The sequence below is a fragment of the Panthera uncia genome, chromosome A2, assembly GCF_023721935.1.
Source record: "Panthera uncia isolate 11264 chromosome A2, Puncia_PCG_1.0, whole genome shotgun sequence".
Lineage (NCBI taxonomy): Eukaryota > Metazoa > Chordata > Mammalia > Carnivora > Felidae > Panthera > Panthera uncia.
This window is the reverse complement of record NC_064816.1, coordinates 114,811,248-114,830,498: the sequence shown is the minus strand read 5'-3', so window position 1 is coordinate 114,830,498 and position 19,251 is coordinate 114,811,248. Positions and strand designations below refer to the sequence as shown.

General features: G+C 37.8%; 1 protein-coding gene across 3 annotated transcripts in view; it reads right to left on the bottom strand.

Moving 5' to 3' along the window:
- TAX1BP1 (Tax1 binding protein 1) overlaps positions 1-19,251 on the bottom strand; it is a 91,000-nt gene that overhangs the window by 5,561 nt on the left and 66,188 nt on the right. For 2 of the 3 annotated variants that reach the window (XM_049642927.1, XM_049642929.1), the window contains 2 exons: positions 8,288-8,471; positions 7,563-7,711 (listed from right to left, as the gene is read on the bottom strand). In XM_049642927.1, the coding sequence (XP_049498884.1) occupies positions 7,563-7,711; positions 8,288-8,471 (333 nt within the window). The remainder of the gene's footprint in view (positions 1-7,562; positions 7,712-8,287; positions 8,472-19,251) is intronic. The other variant, XM_049642928.1, reaches the window with a different exon arrangement.

Here is a 19,251-nt window from a genome sequence, read left to right as displayed (position 1 = left end):
TACCTTTATACTTTCTAAAGCCATATGTAATTTGGCAATGATAACCCTATTATTCTGTATCTTCTAACCACCTATTACCTAATAAAAGGGGAAAGGGATTCAAGAGTAGAATTCTAGATGTTATAATGAGACATAAGAGCTCATGAACTAAGAAAAATCACCTACTCAGTAATTCAAAACCAGAAAATAGGTTAAGTTCTCTGAGTAGCCAATTCATACCAAGTCTTATGATCCTGACATGGAAAATGACATTTTCACTCACAAATGCATTTATTCTATTTTACTCATCAAGCCTGGTTAATTAGTTTCCAAAACCATACTAGATTAAATATAACAAATTAGTTTGGGAAGTAAGGCTATTCAGGCAGGCCCACTGTCAACAACAAAAAAATGGCTACCAGTAAAAAGAAAAGCAGACAACTCAAAACATCCAATAATATTTCAGTAGTGGATCACACAGCTTTAGTAACAGAACATGAAAACACTGTTTAATGTTGATGTTTCAATTAATAAACTTGAATCGTCAAGGTTAGATTAGGTATTCTTTAGGAAGGCAGAGAATCATGTATTTGAGAAAGATTCCTTCCCCAAGCTGCTAAAATAATCAACAGTTTAGTACTGAAAGTTGTCAATGCAAAAACAATTTGTGAATAGGCATTAAAATACCAGCACCTAGTCTGTTAGCTAAACTGCCAAAATGATCTCGTAAGCAAATTTTATTGGGAATACCAAACTGAGAGATATTTATGAAAAACTGCAAATAATTAAAAACTAACATTTTTCACAGCATTTTAATCTCCAGAAACATCTAAACCACTTTACATTGTTCACCTGCCTTTAGACTCACCATGACAATACTATTTCTGTAACAAAACAAAGCAAACAAGCTACAGTAAACTGAAGCTCCATATGAAACTCAAAATCTTCTCATGAGATTCCCAACTCAAAATCTAGCCTATAAAAAAATTCTTAGTGGGGACACCTGGGTAGCTCAGTTGGCTAAGCATGCAACTCTTGATTTCAGCTCAGGTCATGATCTCACAATTATGAGATCGAGCCCCATGCCAGGCTCTGCAGAGCAAGGAGTCTGCTTGGGATTCTCTCTCTGCCCCTTCCCCATGCTCTCTCTCAAAATAAACATACATTAAAAACAACAATAAATAATAAAAAAAATTCTTGGGGCACCTAGCTGGCTCGATTGGCATACAATTCTTGATTGTGGGGTCGTGAGTTCAAGCCCCGTGTTGGATGTACAGATTACTAAAACATAAAAAGTAACTCAAAACATAGAATAAAATAAAAACAGTATAATTCTTTGTTTTCTTATTAAAGTACATAACCAGCTTGAATATCTGAAATAGTATTAAGAGGGGTTAATCTCTTGGACAATAAAAGAGGACAATCATAATAAAATAAGATTAATCATACTAAATTCAAAATGCAATCATACTAAATTCAAAATTCAAATGCAAAATGATTACAAAAATAAAATTACCCTTTGATACAGCAATTCCATTTCTGGGTATACATGTACAAGAACTGGAAGGAGGAACTCAGATTTGTACACCTACGGTCATGGCAACATTATTTACATTAGCCAAAAAGTGACAACAACCCAAATGCCTTATCAATGGATAAATGGATAAACAAAATGGAGTATTATTTAGCCTCAAAAAGGAAATTCTGACACATCACAAAATGGATACATCTTGAAGATATTATGCTAAGTGAAAAAGCCAGTAATAAACCAAATTCTATATGATTCTACTTATATGAGGGATCAATAGTCAAATTCATAGAGACAACAATCCAACGAGAAGACATAAAAATGCGCCCAATATAGGAGCACCCAAATACATAAAACTGTTCATAACAAACATAAAGGAACTAACTAATCAGTAATGGAATAATAGAAGACCTTAACACCTCACTTACCTCAATGGACAGATTATCCAAACAGAAAATTAACAGTGGCTTTGAATGCCACACTGGACCAGATAGATTTAACATATATAAACATAAATATTTAAATATTCAGAACATTCCATCCTGAAACAGCAGAACATACATTCTTTTCAAGTGCACACGGAATATTCTCCAGAGCAGACCACATATTAGGCCACAAAACATTGGTCTCAACAAATTAAAAAAGAACAAAATCACACCAGGCATCCTTTCTGACTACAATACACAAGAAAAGATCAGGAAAGAGAATACATAGAGGTTAAATAACCTGCTCCTAACAATGAAGGGGGCCAACCAAGAAATGAAAGAAGAAGTTAAAAATTCCATGGGAACAAATGAAAATGACCACAGAGCAGTCCAAAATCTTTGGGATGCAGCAAAAGTGGTCCTAACAAGGAAGTTTATAACGGGTCTGCCTCAAGAAGCAAGAAAAATCTCAACCTAACCTTACACCTAAATAAGCTAGAAAAACAAAAACCTGAAACCAGCAGAAGGAAGAAAATAATAAAGATTAGAGAGAAATAAATGATACAGAAACAAACAAACAAAAAAAAAAAACAGAACAGATCAATGAAACCAGGAGCTGGTTCTCAAAAGAACATAAAATAGGGGCGCCTGGGTGGCTCAGTCGGTTGAGCGTCCGACTTTGGCTCAGGTCATGATCTCACAGCTCATGAGTTCGAGCCCTGTGCTGACAGCTCAGAGCCTGGAGCCTGCTTCTGCTTCTGTGTTTCCCTCTCTCTCTGCCCCTAACCCACTCACACTCTGTCTCTGTCTCAAAAATAAATAAAAACATTAAAAAAAAAATTTTAAAAACCACAAAATTGATAAACCTCTAGCCAGACTCAAAAAAAAAAAAAAAAAAACCTCAAAATCACAAATGAAAGAGGAGAAACAACCAGCATCACAGAAATACAAGCAATTCTAAGAGAATATTATGAAAAACTCCATGCCAACAAATTGGACAACCTAGAAGAAAGGGATAAATTCCTAGAAACACATAACCTACCCAAACTAAAATGAGAAAAAATAGAAACTTTGAACAGACTGATAACCAGCTATAAAACTAAATCAGTAATCAAAACTACCAATAGGGGTGCCGGGGTGGCTCAGTCGGTTAAGCGTCCCAACTTCGGTTCAGGTCATGGTCTCACGGTTTGGGAGTTCAAGCCCTGTATTGGGCTTTGTGCTGACTGACAGCTCAGAGCCTGGATCCTGCTTTGGATTCTATGTCTCCCCCCCTCCCTCTCTCCCCCCCCCCCCCCCCCCCGCTTATGTTCTGTTGCTCTCTCTCTACAAAAATAAACAAACATAAAAAAATTTCTAGTAGACTTAAAAAAACATTCTCTCTCCCTTTGCCTCTCTCCCCTGCTCGCACTCTAAAAAAAAAAAAAAAAAAAAAAAAAAACAAAAAAAAAAAAAAAACTGAGAAATTTGCAAATGACATGTCTGAGAGAAGGGTAGTATCCAAAATATATAAAGAGCTGATACAACCCAAAAAAACAAATAATCCAAGTAAAAAACAAGCAGAAGAGGGGCACCTGGGTGGCTCAGTTGGCTGGGCATCTGACTTTGGCTTGGGTCATGATCTCACAGTTTGTGAATTCGGGCCCTATGTCAGGCTCTGTGCTGACAGCTCGGAACCTGGAGCCTGCTTCCGATTCTATGTCTCCATCTCTCTCTGCCGTCCCCTGCTCGTGTCCTGCCTCTGACTCTCTCTCTCCCAACACGGACAAACATTTCTCCAAAGAACACATTCAGGTGGCCAACAGACACATGAAAAGATGCTCAGCATCACTCATCATCAGGGAAATGCAAATCAGAAACATAATTAGCTATCACTTCCACACCTGTCAGAATGGCTAAAATCAAAAACACAAGAAACAACTAGTGTTGGTGAGGATGTGGAGAAAAAGGAATCCTCATGCACTGTTGGTAGGAATACAAATTGATGCAGCTAACTGTGGAAAACAATATGGGGGTTGCTCAAAAAATTAAAAATAGAAACACCCTATGATCCAGTAATCACACATTAGGTATTTACCCAAAAAAGACAAATACCAACCCAGAACTCAAATGCACCATGACAGACAGGAAAGAGGCCCTGATTCTTTCAAAATGTAGTTTTAATGATTTCAGTCACAGACCCTTGTTGAGAATCACTCATCAGGAAAAAAATGTTCACCAACAAAATTGTCTTCAGTTCAAGGATTCACAGTGAAGGAATCTTATGAAAAGCTGCAAGCAAACCACACATCAATAGAATGTGTGGGCTTTAGTCTTTCAGAGATAGAGGGAAGGAAAAGGAATAAAGGCAGTCCAAGGAGTTTAGTGAACAAAGGCATGAAAACAACTGAAAAGTAGGATGTGTGTTAAAGGAAGAAAATGTATTCCTGTCTTGAATGATGGGCTTAGGATGTTGAGACCAATGCAACTCAAACTCTACTGAGCATATGGTCATGAAAGGATTTTTGTTAAATCCAGTCTGAGTCTCACTAGGTACAGAGTGAAGCTGGAGATTCTGCATCTCTACCAAACTCCCAGGAGATATCAATACTATTGGTCCACATACTGTACTTCTTAGTAGCAAGGGCTTACATGGTTCCTCTATTGCTAAAGCACCACATCAAATTCACAGAGTACTATGGGAGATTTTTAATTTTCTAAGTTAATTGTCAGATACTACATGAACAACTAGTTCAAGATAGCCCACAATTTCAACATTAGATAGTGCTACATTCCTTTCAGTGACACCTTATCTTTGAGAAGAAGGTGGGTTTTTGGCAGTTGATGAAACAAAGCATGTGCTTTGTGAAAATCAATGTGAATGAGGAAATGAAGGTGGCTTGTCCAATCTGACTCTGAGGTTTAAGCAGTTGTACAGTGGTCAACAACCACATATATCCCATTAATAACTGTGCTTATTTATTTTTTTAAAGACAGGCTTTATTATTTTTTTTTAATGTTTACTTATTTTTGAGAGAGAGAGAGAGACGGAGAGAGAGAGAGAGAGAGAGAGAGAACGAGCAGGAGAGTGGAAGAGAGAGAAAGGGGGAAATACAGAATCAGAAGCAGGATCCAGGCTCTGAGCTGTCAGCACAGAGCCTGACGCAGGGCTCAAACCCACGAACCGTGAGATCATGACCTGAGCCGAAGTCGGTCTCTCAACCAACTGCACCACCCAGGTGCCCCGAACTGTGCTTATTTAAAAGTGAAATAAAAATATGCATTTTTCGGGGAGACTGGGTGGTTCAGTCAGTTAAGCATCTGACTCCTGATTTTAGTTCAGGTCATGATCTCACACTTGTGAGACAGAGCCCTGCATCAGGCTCCATGCTCATAGAAGGACTCTCTCTCTCCCCCACCCTCTCAAAAGAAATAAATAAGCTTAAAAAATATATATGAGTTTTTCTTTCAATTCAGAATACGTTATTTTTTTCAAATAGTTACTACATTCACTAGGAAATTGTTCAGTATTTCTTTTCGCCTATATGGTGTCATGCCATGAACCTCTGGTTTAGTCTATTTGATAGGTGATTAGAACCACAGCTCTTATAGCCAAACTGATGAGGTTCAAATCCTCATCTGACTGTACCCTTAACCAGCTGTGTGATGAAGCAAGCCTGTTATTCTTTCGGTTTCCTCCATTATAAAAAAAAAGATCATAATAGTTCCTACCTCACAGGACTGCTATGAAGAATAAATGAGTTGATATATTTAAACAGCCAAGCACCATTATAATTATGATGCTATAGTTATTGCTACTACAATTATTAGGGAAAAGGGAGTCACAAAAGGCTTTTGATCTTATAGCTGACCAGTTTCTGGTACAGAAGGGAGGAGGAGATATGGCAAGTTTATGACTGAGGTAGGCTGGAGAACAAGCAAACTCAACCCTGACTCCAGGGTCCTGTGGTTGTTAATTACTCCCCGGGCAGGGAACCACAGAAAAGGAATAGGTCAACTCAAATCTGCTTTCTATATTCTAAAAATTATTCATTAAAATACTTTACTTGCAAGTGATTGTTGTAATGACAAGATTTTCTGAAAAGTCTAAATGTACATAAAAATTAGTTTCTGTCTAAAGTGAAAAATCTTCTGACTGCAAAATACAATTACCCAAGGTGTTGCCTATTAAGAGTCCTTCCATCTCATTACCAAATCTAAGCATGTCAGCAAATGAGCACAAGACTCTAACACTGCTTCTCATGGGTTTGCAGGAGGGCAAAGCACACAGATCAGAAAGAACATTCTCCTAATTAAACTGAAGCAGATGACTATGGAAGAGAAGGGCTTGTCACATGTAACATCTGTGCCAAGAATGATCAGATTAAATATGCAAAATGTGAAGTAAAGGTGTGAAAAAGCAGTAAGATTATACTCTAGACCTTAAATAGGCTACAAAAGTTCTGACAGTTTTCCTAATTATTCCCAGTAATGGACATAGAAGGCCAAAAGGCAGGCGGGAGAAATACATTTTTCTCCATTATGGGTGTTGAGCACTAGGGCTAAAATCATGCCTGTCTGAACACTGATCAGTTTCTGCAAAGGTTAATAGCAATTAAATGCAGCAAACTAGATTAAATGAGAAACAGGTCATGATACTGCTGTACTTGCAAAGAGCACAATAAAGCATTTCTTTTAAATTCATCTTAATGCACAGGAAATCCAAAAAGAGCTGCTATGAGGAAAAGAATTTATTATTAAATAGTGAAGAAATCTCTTCAATGAAGTAAAAGTAAAAATGACATGCTACACAAACTAATTCAATAATCAGTATTGGGTTGCTAAAAAATTAAATACTGATGATGTCTAAAAGAATTATTTCTCAGAAAGAGAAAATTATGATATAATTATATATATATATATTTTTTTAAATGTATACTTAAAATATTTTAAATATTTTTATATAAAATACTTTAAATATTTTATATATATAAAGATTGCTCTTTTTCTAGCTATATATAGTCCATCTTAAAATTTAAAATGGGGCATAAATGTTAAAATTAAAGGACACATACTGAAGCATAATATTGTCATTAACACTGCTTCTTCCAACCTAGTACATCTACATTCAAAAGAATAAATTACTTAGTAAGTGATAGTTAAGATTAACCTATCTGTGATTATAGCTAATAATAATGTATCATACATCTGAAAGCCGCCAAGAGCACATCTTAAAGGTTTTCATCACAAAAGGGAAAACAATTTGTAACTATGTGTGATAATGAAAGTTAACTAGACTTGTTGTAGTGATCATTTAGCAATATATATAAATATGGAATCATGTTGTATACTTGAACTAATGTTATATGTTAATTATATCTCAAAAACATTTTTTAAAGATTAAACTGATAGCTATGATATTCTGAGGCCATTCTCTGAACTTAATCTTTTACTTTAGTATAAATCCTAAAGTGTAAGTCTGACGCATATTGATGGTTGATTTTTCAAATTTAAATAAAAGCAGATTTTTCCAAAAATTAAGTAAGCAATCACATGTATACACAAGCACACACACTCCCTTCTTCCACAAACCTCTCTACAGGAAACAAAAAATAAAAGGGACAGGCTCAGAAAATGGAAATTCAATTTACTTTACTATCCTCAGGGTCTTCTAAACCATCCGGCCGACTAAGGTTTCGAGCAGGCTGGCTGCAGACAACATTATCTTCCACTCCCCAAGAAGGTACTCTTACAGGTGGCCTCTGGATTTCATCGGGGTAAAAAGCACCATCTGCTCCATCTGAAATAAAATTTTGGAAGAGTAGAATGAAACTTGGTACTAAAATGAGAATCTCTGTGTATAGCTATGATGAACAGGATATAAGAACCATTTTAGGGCATCACAAAAATGATGTCTTTTAACCCAAGTGATTTTTTAAAATAAGAACTACATGTAATAAGCAAAAAGACTACTCATTCACGCTGCAGCACTCCTAGATGAACCCTAGTTAAACATTAAAACTACTGGTTATACGATAATGTTTCTGGGGCGCCTGGGTGGCTCAGATCATGATCTTGCGGTTCCTGAGTTCGAGCCCCACGTTGGACTCTGTGCTGACAGCTCAGAGCCTAGAGCCTGCTTCATACTCTGTGTCTCCTTCTCTGTCCCTCCCCTGCTGGTGCTCTGTCTCAAAAATAAATAAACTTTAAAACAATCTCGGTCTAGAGATAGCTTTAAAATGAATAAACAGATAGATAAATAAATAAATAAGATTTCTATTACAGCTAACTGTACTAATAGTTCTCTAATCTCAGGAAGATACAAACCAAAAAACTTCATATTCAGTTAACCCAAAGCCAAATATATTTCAATAACCTCTGGTTTCCTGTGTTGCATAAGGATTACCATATTGCAGAACTGGCTGTACATTTGGCACTGCAGCAACATGACCATTTTGCTCTGAGCATGTACTGAGACGCTGTGAGATCTTCCGAGGACTCTGAGAATTCGGACCTTCTGTTTTCCTTTCTGCTTGATTTTCTAGACTCATTTTAAGTTCCTAAAATTAACAAAACCAAAGGTGAATAAGCAATGAAATATTTTAGGGGCAGCATTAAACATTTGGTCAAAATAAAATAAAATTATTTCCCCATCATGTTCAAAGAATACAGGTGGCTCTCAACTACGCATAATTGTCCCTTCCAACATCAGAAGGCAGAATAAAAAAGCCGAATGCATTTTCAAGTTTGTGCCATGATGATACTCTTTTTATTGAGCTAAGAGGAAACTGGGCAGCTCTTACAAGTTAGCTGTCAATAAAAGTCAGAAAACAAAAAACAAACCAGGCTGCTTCTCTAGTAAACTCTATCAAACATTTAAGAAACTTATTTTTAAAAAATACCAAACCCATATAAATTCTTTCAAAAAACACTTCTGAACTTACTTTATAAGGCCAGCACTATTCTAATACCAAAGCCAAACAATGACATTAAGGAAAACTGCAGACCCCATCCCTCATAAATACTGATGCAAAAATCTTCATTAAAATATCAAACATGGGGTGCCTGGGTGGCTCAGTTGATTAAACATCTCACTCTTGATTTCAGCTTAGGTCATTATCTCATAGTCATGAGATCGAGCCCCACGTCAGGCTCAAGATTAAGATTCTCTTTCTCTCCCCCTCTGTCCCTCCCCTGCTCATGTGCGTGCACAACTTTCTCAAAAAAAAAAAAAAAAAAAAAAAAAATCAAATATGGTATTTAAAAATAACATGACCAAGTGGGTTTTATCACAAGAAAACAAAGTTCGCTTAACATCCAAAAATCAATGTAAATCACTATGTTCACAGACTAATGGAAAAAAAAAAAAACCCGTATGATCATTTCAATAGATGTAAAAAAAACATTTTACAAAACTCAACAGTCTCACATATATATATTTTAAATCTCAGCAAACCAGAAATAAAGAGGAACTTCCTTAATATGAAAAAAGACATTTCAAATAGCCAGACTGAACAACAAAGTGCCTACAGTGAACCTTAATGGTGAAAAACTAAATAATTCCACCTGCTCTTACCACTTCTACTCCACATCATACTAGAGATACTAAACAGTGGATTCAGGCAAGATTAAGATTAAAGCAGACTGGAATGGAAGAAGTAAAATCATCTTTATTCATAGGAGATATGATTACATATGTAGAAAATCCTAAGGAATATACTAAAACTAGGAGAATGAGTGGATTTAGCAAGATTGCAGTATACAAGGTCAATACATAAAATCAACTGTATTTCTATATATAAGCAACACACAGTTGAAAAATGAAGTTTTTAAAGATACCATTTATAGTAGCATCAATAGATAATATTAAAATATTCCGATATAAATTAATAAAAAAATGTGCAAGGCCTATACACTAAAAACCACAAACTTACTGAGAGATACTAAAGAAAGCCTCAACAGAAAGAAATATACCACATTCATGGACTGGAAAACAGCATTTTTATGCTATTAACTCCTCCCAAATTGATCTACACATTCAATACAATCCCAACAAAATCCCAGCAGGCTTTTGTATAAATTGACAAGCTGATTCGAAAATAAAGACTGAAATACAAAGGTGCTAAAATAGCCCATTTAAAAAAAAACAAAAAAACAAAGACTTGTGCCTGATTTCAAGATTTATGATATAAGAAGCTATAAAATCAGGAGACACAATGTTGGCATATGACTAAACATACAGATTAGGGGCTGGCAAATTTTTCCCATAAAGGGCCTGATAGACATTTTCAGCTTTGTAAGAAACAGTCTGTCACAACTACTCAAATATGCCTTTACCGTTGCAGCTAGAGGTAATACCTAAGTGAATGGGCATGGCCATATGCTAATAAAACTTTATTTATAAAATAGGCCATGGGCCATATTTGGCTTGTTAGTCTGCTGACCCCTGATATAAATCAATAAAGGACAGAGCCCCCCAAATACCCATATTCATAGTCCGTTCAATTTCAACAAAGATGCAGAAGTAATTCAATGAAGGACAGGGATGGGCTTTTTTAAGCATAAGCTTAAAAGAACTGGAATGGACAAATTCTGATTATATACCATACCATACAAAACAATTAACTTTAAATAGATCATAAATCTAAACATAAGAGCTAATGCTATAAATCTAGTAGAAGAAAATAAAAGAAAATTCTTTGTAACCTTGAATGAGGCAAAAATGTGTTAGGACACAAATAGCATGAATCATTAAGAAAAATACTGCTAAATTAAACTATTTTCAAAATTAGAAGATTTAGCTCTTCAAAGATATATATTTTTCTTAAATGCTTAGTTGGGGGGGGGGGGTAGGGAGGGGCAGATGGGGGCAGGGCAAGGTACCCAAGATCTGAAGTGGGCTCTGCTAACAGCAGAGATCCTGATGCAAGGCTCCAACTCACAGACCATGAGATCATGACTTGAGCCAAAGTCTGACACCTAACTGACTGAGCCACTGAGAAGCCCCTCAAGTATAGTATTTTTAAAAGTGAAAAAGAAAGCTACATATTGGGAGAAAATATTTCCAAAATATATGACAAAGGAATTGTACGTACAATACATAAAGAACTCTTAAAACTAAATACAACCAATAAAGATAACTCAATAGAAAAAATAGATAAAAGATATGAACACTTTACAAAAGAATCAAGAGACGCCTGGGTGACTCAGTTGGTTAAGCGTCTGGCTCTGGCCCAGGCCATGATCTCATGGTTTGAGAGTTCAAGTCCTGCATTGGGCTCTTTGCTATCAGCACAGAGCCCACGTTGATCCTCTGTCCCCCACCCCCAACCCTCTTCTCTCTGCCCCCTCCCCGCTCATGCTCTTTCACAAAAAAAAAAAAAAAAAAAAAAAGTATATATGAATAGCCTATAAGCACATGAAAAGATACCCATCACCACTAATCATCAGGGAAATTAAAACTTAAACCATAATGAGTTAATACTACATACCCACCAGAAAAGACTACAATTAAAATCTGATAATACCAAGTACTAAGAGCCTACAGAGCAACTGAAATGCTCACACACTGCCAGTGGGAATGCAAAATGGTACAGCCACTCTGAAAAACAATTTGGCTGTTTCTTAAAAAAAATTTTTTTAATGTTTGTTTATTCTGGGGAGACAGGGAGACAGACAGAGGGCAAGAGGGGAGGGACAGAGGGCAAGAGGGGAGGGGTGGAGAGAGAGGGAGACACAGAATCCGAAGCAGGCTCCAGGCTCAGAGCTATCAGCACAGAGCCTGACACGGGCCTGAGCTCATGAAGCACGGGATCATGACTTGGGCCGAAGTCAGACATTCAACTGACTGAGCCACCCAGGCGCCCCACAGTTTGGCTGTTTCTTAAAAACAAATCCATCATACAAGAGAGCAATTCATTTGTAGGCATCTACCCAAGAAAAATGAAAACACATGCCCACAGAGAGATGAGAATGTTCACAGCACCATTATTCACAGCAAAACATTAGAAATAATCCATATGTCCATCAGCTGGTAAAAGGATTAATGTCTAACTAGTGAATGGATAAATTCTGCATGATTGCATTTACATGAAATGCTAGAAAAGGTAAAACTATACAGTAGCAGAAGACAGATCAGTGACAGTCTGGGACTGGGGATAACTGAAGGAGCTGACTAAAAATGAGCATGAAGGAAGTCTGTACAATGGAAACATTCTATAGTTTGAATACAGTGGTAATTACAAGACTATATATATTTACCAAAATTCTTCAAGTTACACTTAAAATAGGTGGGTTTCATTAAACTGTACATCAATAGAGTCATTTAAAAAATCAACCAGAAATTTTAACATAGAATATAAGAGTGGAAAAGTTTATCTGTAAAGCAAAACTCAGCTGGTTTTGCTAAATGTCACCTATGAGAAAACAGATAAGACTCTTAAAACAAAGTAAGTCACTATCATAGAAAGAAAAACTGGTAAACATGAAAAATTCAAGTCAATTTAGGAGATACAGCAGAGAAGAGATGAGAAGAGATACAGCAATTACAAGTTCTCCTAAGCCTGTGAAAAGAGCATAGGGGTGCCTGGGTGGCTCAGTCGACTGAGCATCCGACTTCGGCTCAGGTCATGATCTCGCAGTTCATGAGTTCGAGCCCCGTGTCAGGCTCGGTGCTGATAGCTCAGAGCCTGCAGCCTGCTTTGGATTCTGTGTCTACTCCTCTCTGCTCTTCCCATGCTCAGCTCATGCTCTGTCTCTCAATAATAAATAAATGTTAAAAACAAATTTTTTTTAAAGTATAGAAGATACATGAAATAATAAGCATATTGCAGGATTGGTTAAGTGAACGATGTGGCTAGAGCACAGGTTGCATGTTAAGAGCAAGAAATATGTAGCTAAAAAGTCAAGTGAAGGCCAGATGTGCCAAATCTTTGTCATACAGTTTATTACAATGGGTCTAACTGTTCTTGAACAGTAATAACATGGTAAAATGGTCCTTACTAAGGTTATTCTAGCAAAGCTATTCTAGGCATACTTGAAATTAGAAATAAATAAGCAGAAATTAGAAACAAATAATATGGCAGACTGGAGTCAGACTTCTCCAGCACTAATAACCCTGAAGAATCTCTTTTCCAGCCCTAGGAGGACTACTGAGAAATGAGTAGAGTGTTTAGAACACAGCAGGACCTCAACAGAGGTTCCCTCATCTCCTGCCATGAATCAAAAAAACCCCAGACGCGCTGCCACCGTAATTCAGTATTGTGAAAGTGCAACGTGAGTAGAGAAAAAGTGAGAGTAAATTAAAAAAAAAATTTTTTTTTTAATTTTTTGAGAGCGAGAACGCACCTATGCGTGTGTGTGAAGGCGAGCACACCAAGCTGTGAAGAGCAGAGAGCTGGGGTGGGGGGAGAGGGAGAGAGGGGGGTGGAGGGGGGAGACGTGGGGGAGAGGGAGGGAGGGATTGAGATTCAAGGCTCTGAGCTGTCAGTGCAGAACCTGACGCGGGGCTCTAACTCACAAACAATGAAAGCACGACCATGGCTGAAATAAAGAGTCAGATGCTTAACCGACTGAGCCGCCCAGGCACCCCCAAAAAATATTTCCAAAAGAATTCAAGAAATGAGGAAAAGGACAGGAAAGAGTAAAAGGTTTAGACAGGGTCAACTGCTACAAAAGTTTAAGCAAATTATATGGAGTCAAGGGTTTCAACAAGAGATTTATGCATTCATTGGTATAGTCAAGCAACTTCAGAGATTCCAACACAATAAAGAGTTCACTCTTAAGTTAATACCCCTCTCCTCTACCATCAGAGATGCAATAAATCCCCTGCAAATAGGATGCAGGGTAAGAAAAGGTCCAGTAACAAGCAGCTTTGATTCCTCATGAGGGAAACTGGAGGTGGGGTGAAGAGAACACAGGGACATGAACAAGACAGTTATAGGTAGGCTGTTTGGTAAATTGGAAGACTGAACTCTTGACTTAGAGAAGATTCTTAAATTTGCATTTACAACACCCCCCAAAGGGTCCACGTTTAGAATTCAGGAGATAAATCAATTTAGATGGGGAAAATAAATGTGTTATCTTTTCACTAACTTCTAACTGAAATTTAGCATTTTCTTCGATTATGAAGGCCAAAAAACCACAGTAGCGAACGGTTCCAATACCTTTGTCACCTACAGAATCAAAGATATATTCACTTCATATTACAGTCACTGCAGCCATCTCAAAACAGCCTTTATATTTCACTACTTTGAAATTAGTAATTACTAGACATGCTAAATCTTAACATTTTGAAATAAGCACATATACTACCTGTCACATAGATCATAAACTGAAAATTTTGATAACTTTCTTAGAATTTGATTCCTTTGTGATTCTGTATATTTTGCTTTAATCACTTAAAACTATTTCTGAAAACAGACTTCACCAGACTATATCAAAAGGCCCTTAGAACAAAAATGGTCAAGGGGCACCTGGGTGGCTCAGTTGGTTAAGTGTCTTTCGGTTTCAGCTCAGGTCACGCTGTCACGGTTCGGGAGTTTGAGACCCATGTCGGGCTCTGTGTTGACAGTGCAGAGCCCGTTTGGAATTCTCTCTCTTTCCCTCTCCCTCAAAAATAAAGAAGTACAAAAAAAAAAAAAAAAGAAAAGAAAAATGGCCAAAAACTCAGAACTCCTCCAAGACCTCCTCTACCTTCAAAGACATGCATGACAGGATACAGCTATGTCACCTGGGCAAAACTGTTAATGACTGACTTAGAATCCTCCTAAAATAAAAGCCTCCACAATGTAACGAATAGATTTTGTTAGGAATCCTCTTTTATAGTTCTAAGGCACAAAAGTGTGGTTAGCTGGTTTGCCTCTGCTAGAATGCCTACATCTTTTTTTCTTCTTCAAGGCCCCAAAATGGCTCACAGTAGCCTTGGTTTTACAAATTACCCAATGAATTAAGGAGGTCTCTGGTACTCCCAACTGTTAAACAGGAGAAGTAATATATTTCCCTTATATGCCACATGTTGACCCAATCAAAGAGGAGGAAAGACATTAAATGTTCGGAATTACAACTCTGAACAAGCTGTTCAAGGTATTATATAATTCTCATAACCTCCTTTTATCACTCCTAGATAGCCGCTAAGTTTTAGCTAAAAAGGGAAACATGGTAGTCTACGACTTTTCTAGGACCAGTTGTGTGGGGTCATGATTATTTAATCATGCTATTATTATAACATTTCATTACAGCTATCTCCTGTTAATTTTAAGTATATATGCTACTCTTCCACTGTCAGGTAGGAAGCAAACCGTCTGGAAACACAAAATGATTCAGAAAAAATAAATAGTCAGGTATCTGATGTTAACAACTATTCTGAAATGGTTTTTAATTTAAAAAATTTTTATTTGTATTTCCCACAATCTTTCTTTTAAATCATTATTTGCCATTTTGCTTTTGCTTATTATTTTCTTTACTCTCCCCCTTTATGTTTCTACTAAGGCATTTATGCAGAATATTTGAAATAGTATGAAAATATGAAAATGATAATTCTATTAAATAGTTTTTGAATGACATGAAAATAAGATATTTTAAGCTATTAAGTTCCTAAATGAAGTTAAACTGGTAGGGATTTATTTATTTATGTGTTTATTTATTTATAGTAGACTCCACACCCAATGTGGGGCTTGAACTCACGACCCTGAGATCAAGAGTCACATGCTCTAGCGATTGAGCCAGTCAGGCATCCCTAAATTGGTAGGGTTTTTAATCTTAAGAGAGCTATTACTTCATACTGTTAGTTCTTTTATTCACACACATGTTCAATAAATATTTAGGGAGTATTATGTGGTAGGCACTAGGGATTCTGGAATAACCAAAACAGACAAAAATTCCCGCTCATATGGAGTTTATACTCTAGGGCAAAGAAGAACTACAATACACAAAATATGTAAAATAAATAGTTAGATGGTGGTAAGTACTTTTCATTTATCCACTCAACAATCACTTGGTTCATTCTAGTGGATCTAGGTTTTAGTGATACACAAAAGGGACTTAGTCCTAACCTTGTACCCTACTAGGGTAGGGGTTCTGATGGTTCTGAGATAAACATTAAATAAGCTGTTAAAATAGGAAACAGAAATTCTTATAAATACAGACTTTTTAAGTAACATAAAACTACAGTGTCACCAGCAAGAAAATCAGGAGTAACTCAGGGAGACCAGAAGCAGAAAACAAACTGTCCTTTTTTTTTTTTTTTTTTTTAACGTTTTTATTTATTTTTGAGACAGGGAGAGACAGAGCATGAACAGGGAAGGGTCAGAGGGAGGGAGACACAGAATCTGAAACCGGCTCCAGGCTCTGAGCTGTCAGCACAGAGCCCGACGCAGGGCTCGAACTCACGGACCGCGAGATCATGACCTGAGCCGAAGCCGGCCGCTTAACCGACTGAGCCACCCAGGCGCCCCCAAACTGTCCTACTTCTATTGCACCCTGACAGGGCAGGGTACTTACTGACAATAAAATTGCTGATTCCAGTACATTTCTTTCACCAAATGTTTTTATAAGCAAAAGCTATAAATTATGTTTGCCCCATTAATTTTAATTCAACTAATACTTAACTTCAAGTATCAGGCACTGTACTAGGAGCTACAAATGGTGAATAAAATGGACATTTCCTATCTTCATGTATCTTACAATTAAGCAGAGGCAGAAATAAACATTAATTACAAATTATGTTAAATGCTACGAAATAAAAGTAACAGGTCCCAGGTGTGAATTCAATAAAGGTATGTACTTCAGAGTGGGAGGTCAAAGAAGGCCTCACTGAGGACGAGTCAGTTAATCTGGGACTTGAAGGATGAATCAAGAAAAGAATATTTAAATATTTAGAGGGAAGTAATATGAATTCTGGAATATAGTTGAAAAAAAATCACTGGGGAAGAAGGAAGGTAATTATGGTTGCATAGATAAGACAGCCATAAAATAACAATTACTGATGTTGGGTGAGGAGTACAACAGTTCATTCTATTATTCTCTCTATTCTCATGTATTTAAACTTTTTTTTTTTGTATTTATTTTTGAGAGAGTGAGAAAGTGCAAGTGGGGGAGGGAGGGAGAGAGAGAGAATGAATGAGAATCCCAAGCAGGCTCCATACTGTCAGTGTGGAGCTCAATGCAGGGCTCGAACCCAGGAACCATGAGATCATGACCTGAGCCGAAACTGGATGCTTAATCGACTGAGCCACCCAGGCACCCCTAAACTCTTTTTTTAAAAAGTTTACCTATTTATCCTGAGAGAGAAAGTGTGAGTGGGGGAGGAACAGAGAGAGAGAGGAAAGAGCCAGGACGCCAAGCAGGCTCCACACTCTCAGCACGAAGCCCAATGCAGGGCTTGAACTCGCAAACCAAACCATGAGACCATGACCGGAGCTGAAGCTGGATGCTTAACTGACTGAGCCACCCAAGGGCCCCTCTTAGGTTTAAACTTAAAAAAAAAAAAAAAAAAAAAGTCTAACAAAATAATAAGGAATTGTAGGCAAGAATATTCCTGACAAAGGACATGAATGTGGGCCCTGAGAAAACAAGGCAATTGGTGAACTGTACAGACTGAGTGACTAGAACAGTTCTCAAAGTGTGGTGCCCCGAGAAGCAGCACCAGGAACTTAGAAACACAAATCTCAAGCCCCACTACAAACCTACTGAATTAGAAACTTTGGGAATGGAACCCAGGAATCTAGGGTTTAACAGGCACTACGGGGGATTCTGACACAAGCTCAAGTTTGAGAACTACTGAGAGAGACTCTGCAATGGAGGATAGTGAAACAGGACACTGTGGCTTAAGATGGGAACAGAGAGAGAAATGGAGGCCAGTCATACAAAATATCACATGTGAAGGTTTAATCTTAAGTGCACAACAGGCCCATTAAGGAGCTTTAAGCAAGGAAGTGATCAGCTTTACATTTTTAAAGGTTACCCTGTGTTTTGAGTAACCTTTCACCTGAGTCAAGAGTACAGGAGAGGAGTGACTGCATGGAAGATGGCAGCAGAGGAAGTGTGTCTGCCCTTGGACTAATAACCACCAAGGAACTGAATCCTGACATCACCTGAGTGGGCTTGGAAACAAATCTACGTCCATGAGATGACTGAGCCCTCTGACAACCTAACTGCAGGCTTGTGAGAGGTCTAAAGCCAGAAGACGCAGTTAAGTCACACCCGAACTCCTCACTCACAGAAGCTGTGAAATAACAAATGCTTTGAGCCATTAAGTTTGGGGAAAATTTGTTAGTGCGGTATATTACAGTTACAATGCTATTTTATGTGATTTCAGCCATTTATATCATAATAAAACATACAAGCAGTTATAATCATTCAGGACTATATCCTATATAAAACTTCAAACACATTTTATTTATTTATTTATTTTAATTTTTTTTTTAACGTTTATTCATTTTTGAGAGACAGAGAGAGACGGCATGAGCGGGGAAGGGGCAGAGAGAGGGAGATACAGAATCTGAAACAGGCTCCAGGCTCTGAGCTCTCAGCACAGAGCCCGATGCGGGGTTCGAACTTATGGACCGTTGAGATCACGACCTGAGCTGAAGTCAGATGCTTAACCGACTGAGCCACCCAGGTGCCCCTCAAACACATTTTAATGTAGAAATATTAATTGTCAGGTAGGTAATATAACCATTTTATAAATTCTAAACAATTTTTGTATGTATCATATATAAATATTTCATATAAAAATGTCTTTTTATACTTGTAAAATATATAAAGTATCTTGACTGCTTCTCTCTAGCATTAGCAAATATCTCTAAGCACAATACACACTTAGAGCTGGGTTTCTTATTCACAATACTGAAAGTAAATCCGTATCTCAAAGTTGTCTGAAGCATTTGTAATATATATACATCTCTTCCCAACTTCTTGTCAGCTCTGATTACAGCATCACTGATTTTTTATCTTACAGAAAGAGAGTGAGCAGGGGGAGGAGTAGAGGGAGAGGTGGGGGAGGGAGAGAGAAGGAGGGAGAGGGGAAGAGAAGGAGAGAGAGGGGAAGAGAGGGAGGGAGAGGGGAAGAGAGGGAGGGAGAGGGGAAGAGAGGGAGGGAGAGGGGAAGAGAGGGAGAGAGGGAGGGAGGGGGGGAGGGGGAGGAGAGGGGGGAGAGAGGGAGGGGGAGGGGGGAGAGAAGGGGGAGAGAGAGGGGAGAGAGAGGGGAGGGAGAGAGAGGGGAGGGAGAGGGGGGAGAGAGGGAAGAAGAGAGAGAGAGACGGAGACAGAGAGAGACAGAGAGGGAGAGAGAGAGGAAGGGAGGGAGGGGGGAGAAGGGAGGGAGGGGGGAGAAGGGAGGGA